The following is a 6,363-nucleotide window of genomic DNA, read 5'->3' on the forward strand; positions in this document are numbered from 1 at the left end:
GTAGGGGGGGGGGGGGTGAACGACGTTGCGTCACATTTTTCGCGTAAAGATACACATTAGTTTGAAACATTATAATCGACCCAAGAGGTCTTTATTTTTCTCGAGGGGTCCCCCACTCGCCAACTCGTTGCACGCGAGGAAAAATACTCGCAAGATATTCGCGACAACTCGTGGAAAATTTGCGAAAATTTGCTAGAAAATCGAGAAATACTCGCTTTATACTCGCGGATACTCGCAAATACTCGCATAAACTCGCGGGTACTCGCTAATACTCTCGAATACTCGCGGCCACTCACGCAACTCGTTGTACACCCACTTGGAGAGTGGAGGACCCCTCGATTTTTCTCCGATATTCCGGAATTCCTCAGTAGAGACATTATTTGTCGCAGCTGTTGCAATCCATATAAATATACATGGATTTTTCGAAAATTTTGGAAATGTGACGTCACAAGGGGGAAAAGGGGGGGGGGGTCAAAAAGTGCCAGAAATCGCGTGACATAATTATGTGCACGACCCCTAGAGTGTAGACAATTTACGTTAACGACACTTATAAGTTGATCGCGTTGTTTATCAATACTTTAAAATTGTACGAAAGGTTTACATAGTACTTTGGTTGTAGGGCGTTCGCGTTCCCACTCCAACGGATGCAGACCGAATGGAGTTCAAAAGCGCGTGCGTCAATGTGATGGCAATGGACCTGCGCCCCACAACGACTTTCTCTGGGGATGAGTTCACTAAACTGATCCAGACGGCGTGCAATGTCCAAGCCAGGCATGGCAAGCAGCCTATTAACGCCGCCCAGCTGATTAGTGATCGCACGACACTTGTCCGCTGCTTAGAAGAAGAAGCGGACAAGGCACGACAGGAAATCTCTGCTGACCTTAACTCCGCATCGGAAGACAGTGTGGGCATGGGTGCAACTACAGACCTGTGGACTGAGAAGTACTCACTACGCCACTATATGTCCCTCACAATGCACATCATCGACCATAATCATAAACTGCTAAACCTTGTACTTTCAGTATCGAATTTCCAGGATGACTCAGAAACTGCAGAAAATCTTGCAGAACATTTGGATAGGGAGTTGAGGAAATTCAATGTAATTAGAGATAATTTGGTATTTGTAACTGATGGGGGGAAAAATGTTATAAATGCACTTGAAATTCTTAACATTCCAAGAATCTATTGTATGGACCACTGCTTGAATATTGTACTCAAAACTGCATTTAATATGAAAATGGTCGAGTTGGACTTATATGGTGAGACCGGACGAGAGGTTTTAAAATGTGTAGAGTCAGCAGTTAATTTTGTAAGGTCGTCAAGAAGGCGGAAGTCAGAGAATCTTAAAAAGTTGAAAAAACCCCCACGGACTTGTGAAGCGACAGAATTTCCCCGCTATATGTCGCACGTGCCATGCATGCAAGATTTGCTAGACAACTTTGATGAGGTACAAATGTTTTACCGCAGAATTTCCATAAATGGTGCTGTGACACTTAGATACACTGTGAGAAAAACTTGTAAGGGTCACAGAAAAAATTGCCATGATAAGAGTTGTCAAATTACTATTCGCAATTGTAAAATTACAAACCCACTGTCTCGACTTAGAATCATTGACAAGTAAGGTGCGAGCAAGGTAGAATTAAAAAAGCATTTATATTTTTCATTCACGCGTTCGTGGCATTTTAAATTGGCCTTGTTGCGTAGGTGTACGACGACGGTACAACGTGTAGTGCGGGCATATTCGAGATTTCGAATTATTCGATAGCGAATTGAATAAATTCAAAATTGAACGAATTCGAATGATCCAGATTTAATTCAATTCGATATCGAACAATTCGCACAGGTCTAAGCAATAGGGGGCAGGGAGGGGGAGGGAGGGATGTCTCTGGGTGGTTTGCGGTTTGTACAGCAAATCACCTACTTTTCAGGCGGCATTTTAGGACCGAGTTCAGTACTTCAGCAGTGTATCTCTGTCGCACGTACCATTTATGGAATTTCTACTGTACAGTAACGGCGAATAAACAAGTCTTTTCACAGTTTATGTTAATCCTACAGGTTTGCACATTTTTGCACAATGCGAATGAAGAAGAGACTGCCAATAATTTATCACGGGATGATATTCAAGTCCTCGTTGACTTCATTCAACCATTAGATGAGAAGGCCAAGCCTCACAGTAATGACCTTTCGGAGGTCAACCAGGCTTGGCTCAACGACCACATTGAAGGTAAAATCGCAAATAGTGTGCCTCTTGAGGGGTGTGGAACTGGACACGTAATACAGGGTATGGGTGATCCGCGCCGTGTTTTTAGTTTGCTTATACTGTACCGGATTCATGCGTGCGGGAGGGCTTGCCTACCGTCGCTCGCCATGGCGCCTTAAGGCCCCGTGTGAGTTTGCAACCCAACCCGTCCGCACGCATGAATACGGTAAAGTATAAGCAGAAAAGAAACACGGCGCGGACCACCCACCCCCCACCAGGTACGAACATCGGGAATCGGGAAAAACATTCATAAACAATCAGGACACATTTGGACACAATCACGTCACAATGTAACACAATTTTTCAGAATATGTCAGAATATTTATCCTACAATCTGAAACAATCATTAACAATCATATACAATATGAAATAATCACACACATTTATACACGATCACACACTATCATACATAATCCCACAATTTTTAAAAATACGTCCCAAAATTTTCCCAAAAATCTGAAAAAAATCACAGACTAACATCGACACAATCTCACACAATCTGAAGTAACGATTTGACCAGTTTCTCACCCCGGTGCCTGCCCTGCAGGTCTGCAGTAATTATATCTGTTGCTGTTTTTGGCTGTTGTGTCTTTGGGTCTCATCTCTTTGACAAGTTGCAAACGTTTTTGACTCTTTCTGCTTTAGACAAACCAGAAGACGGCGACCTACTATGTTTTCTTAAAGCAAATGCAAGAGTGCAGTTGGCAGGTAGATTCGCCGTTCAATTGATGCAAAAATGCAAAAAAATTGTGACCCTCTTCAAAGGTTGGGGGGAAAACCACCTACTGGACGAGACGCTGAAGCAGGACATTCCCACCCGCTGGAATTCTCTGCTGATAATGTTGATGTCGTTCCCTAAGGACCATTTTGATACGGTGAGAGTACAGTTCACTCTCGAAATGTTGCGTCAAAATAACTATGTTGTAAAATTAAATTAAAATTTGTAACTTAAACATTTTTAAAGGAGATTTTTCGCGTAAAAGCTTCAAATATCTGTCACAGTGAAATTCCACACTTCAACTGTGAAAGATACCGTCGTAAATTTACAAACAAAATTGTAAACTTGAATTATAATTTAATTTGTGAATTTACGAGGGAACATTTTTTTTACTCGCCAGCGCATTTTAAGTCTATACGTACTGCATGTAATTTTACGATTACGAATTGTAGTTTTACAACTTACGTGAAGGAAAATTTTCCTGTAAACCTTACTACTTTTTTTTACACTGTTTGTGTACCGCTGTTCTGTGTTTGATGATTTTTTGTTTTTAAAGGTCAATTCTACTTTGTTAGCGCACAACACGCGCGAAAAGACGTATGACCACCTCCTTTTAAACCAGGAGGACCAGAATGACATTAAGCGTCTCATCAACTTTCTCAAACCATGGAAGCTGGAGTCTGAAAGAGTCCAAGGTGACAAGTACCCAACTTTACAGTACGTTCTGGTTGCGGCTGCTCGGCTAGCGGCTTTGTCAGAACCGAAAGAAGATGACAGTTTCAAAATTCAACACCTGCGAGCCCGAGCAGCGCAACTGCTGAAGCGAAAATTTGTGCCTCATGACCTGCACAAGATAGCGACGTTCTTATGGCCTGACTTTAGGCGCCTCCTCATGCTTAAAACTGCCACTGAGAGAAAGAAGGTACTTACACTCTAAATGTAAAGGGACAATTTTGTCCGTAGATTTGGAACCGATTTGTGCACATCCAGAAAGGATGCAATTTTGTTCCTAAAACTAGACAAATTGTGTGAGACTTTACACAATTTTGTCCATTTAAGGAACAAATTTGCATCCTTTCTAGATGTGCACGAATCGGTTCCAAATCTGTGGACAAAATTGTCCCTTTACATTTAGAGTGTATGACACTGAAATATCGTGCACTGTAAAAAAAAAAACAAAAAAACAGCAGTTTTAAACTGTAATTGGAATAACGGTCTACTGTTAAATTTTGCGCTCTATCATACGGTGTACGGGAACGAAACTGTCAATTCTCAACCGCAGGATAGAACACACAATTTATACTCCAATAGTTTACGGCGAGGGGGCAATAACTCCCTTTTGAAGTGTACACTTCATTCCCGAAATACTTGATTTCCAGTGATTCCCGGTGATTCCCGCCCGCTACTATTTATTTATCTGGTTTTCTAGTGGTAGAAACGTTTATTTCGACTAATTGGTACCAGTTCTGCTAGTTTCCTGCTCAGACTAAACGATTTCTGTTGATTTCGATCAATTTTTACCGTGATGATTCTCAGGCAGGTGTACACATGATTCCCGGAGTTCTTGCCCCCTCGGTTTACGGTGTAGATATTTTTTAAGTGTGGGTTTTTCGGATAAACTATTATTTAAAGATTTTCTTGACAAATTCAAATATTTATGAACTGTTGAGGTACCTATCGACTTTCGCCTTTCACGAGCAAGAATGGGATGTTGTAAATTTAAAACTGCGAAAATCGTCGTAAATTTATGAAAAACATTGTAAATGGTGTTGTACTTAACGCAAAACGCCTTTAACTAAATATTATTGTAATAAAATTGTTTACAGGTGTTTGATCAAGCCATACGTATGTGTGACAAGTTTAGTGGGTCCACTGCCGACCACACTACTGCACGCAAACGTCGCAAACTTGACGATGGGTACGACCAGTGGAGAGCGGAAAGTAGCACGGCCGAGTCAGGGGAGGAGTACGACGAGATAGAGGAGTACTTGAACGCCAAACTCCCGCTCGTGCCGGGAGAGGATGTTTTGAAGTTCTGGGAGAGAGAGGTATTACGTCTTACACAGTAAATTAATAACCCTAAAATAAGTCAAAATCGAGCTAGTTTTGTCCATTAAGTTTTTAATTACATGTGCAGAGTCAAAATTTGATGACACTATTGCGCAAGGAAGTGTCTCATAAAAAGTGAAGGAAACTTGTATTCCACAATGTCACTAGACTACAAAAGGCATTAATGCACTTAATTAAAAACTTGCTTCACAAAAAAAGGTCCTTTTGACATTATTTTGGAGTTGTGAATCTATCGGTTGTATCGATGCACGCGTAGGGAATGATACCGGTTGGAATGTTAGCCTGCAATTTCCGGCCCTTCAAGAAAGGTGCCAAGCTGCGTGAGGCTCTTGAGTAGGCTAACCCGAAACACTCCGACGCATGCACAGATACACCCGAGTAAGTGGTCGTGTCGCGATCGCCCTGTGTTCAGTGACATCTCCCCTTCACTTCTCTCCCTTTCCCCACCGCGCGCCCCGCGTTGCCCTCAGAACACGCTTTGGCAGAAGGAGGGGAAGGGAAGTGCAGTGAAGTGTCACTAAAAGTACGACATAATATCTTTTGATTTTTGTTTCGTTTCGTTGTTCGTTTCGTTGTTTCGTGAACTGGGTCCGTAGCACATTGCGAAAAATATCTTTGTAAATTGACAATTCTGGGTTTTGTTCTTATTATTCACATTTTAGTCCGCTTTCCAAATTTGAATGATGTAGAGTAGTATTTCTAAATTGCTCTTTTCTCTCAGGCTCATAGGTTCCCCAAATTAGCAAAATTGGCGAAGCAAGTACTCTGTATACCCGCTTCAAGTGCCTCCAGTGAGCGAGCTTTCAGCATCGCGGGTCTTATTATAAGTCCCCGAAGAAATTTGCTGAGCTCGGACCATCTGGACGACATGCTTGTACTTCGTGGGTACCTGAGGTACAAGAAAGAAAAAGAGACGGACGGAGCAGTGGCAGGTGCAGGGTTAGGGGCACAAAGAAGGGGAGGGGCAAGGGAGGAGGCAGTAGGAAGAAATAGAAATGGACGCAGGAGAGGGGCAGGGGGTGAGGTAGGAGAGGCAGGGGATGAGGATGAGGAGGCAGGTGAGGAAGACTTTTGAAGTCTAGTCTTTAAATGTTGAAACAGAGTTTCTGTTTTCCTAGTCATGAGTAATGGACAGTATTATGTATACTCATTATTAGAGTATACTTGTTATTTTCTTCAAATATTCTTTACTTTTATGTTATTTTTATTTTAAGTTTATCGACTGTCGTTGACTGAGCACGAGTTTCTTTTTCATTAAAATAAATATGACTTTCTGACTACTGAATAAAAAGTATGCAAATTCATAAAATCTTAT

The 6,363-nt window shown here is 41.8% G+C and overlaps 1 protein-coding gene across 1 annotated transcript; it reads left to right on the top strand.

Moving 5' to 3' along the window:
* Positions 1–502: 502 nt before the first annotated feature.
* LOC113215770 (uncharacterized) lies at positions 503–5,988 on the top strand. The gene is made up of 5 exons (XM_052274913.1): positions 503–1,447; positions 2,056–2,224; positions 2,906–3,135; positions 3,535–3,900; positions 4,805–5,988. The coding sequence occupies exons 1-5, from the start codon at positions 656–658 to the stop codon at positions 5,045–5,047; spliced, it is 1,800 nt and encodes a 599-aa protein (XP_052130873.1). The 5' UTR covers positions 503–655; the 3' UTR covers positions 5,048–5,988.
* The last annotated feature ends 375 nt before the right edge of the window (positions 5,989–6,363 follow it).

This window comes from Frankliniella occidentalis, unplaced genomic scaffold (genome assembly GCF_000697945.3).
Source record: "Frankliniella occidentalis isolate FOCC.00 unplaced genomic scaffold, Focc_3.1 Scaffold463, whole genome shotgun sequence".
Lineage (NCBI taxonomy): Eukaryota > Metazoa > Arthropoda > Insecta > Thysanoptera > Thripidae > Frankliniella > Frankliniella occidentalis.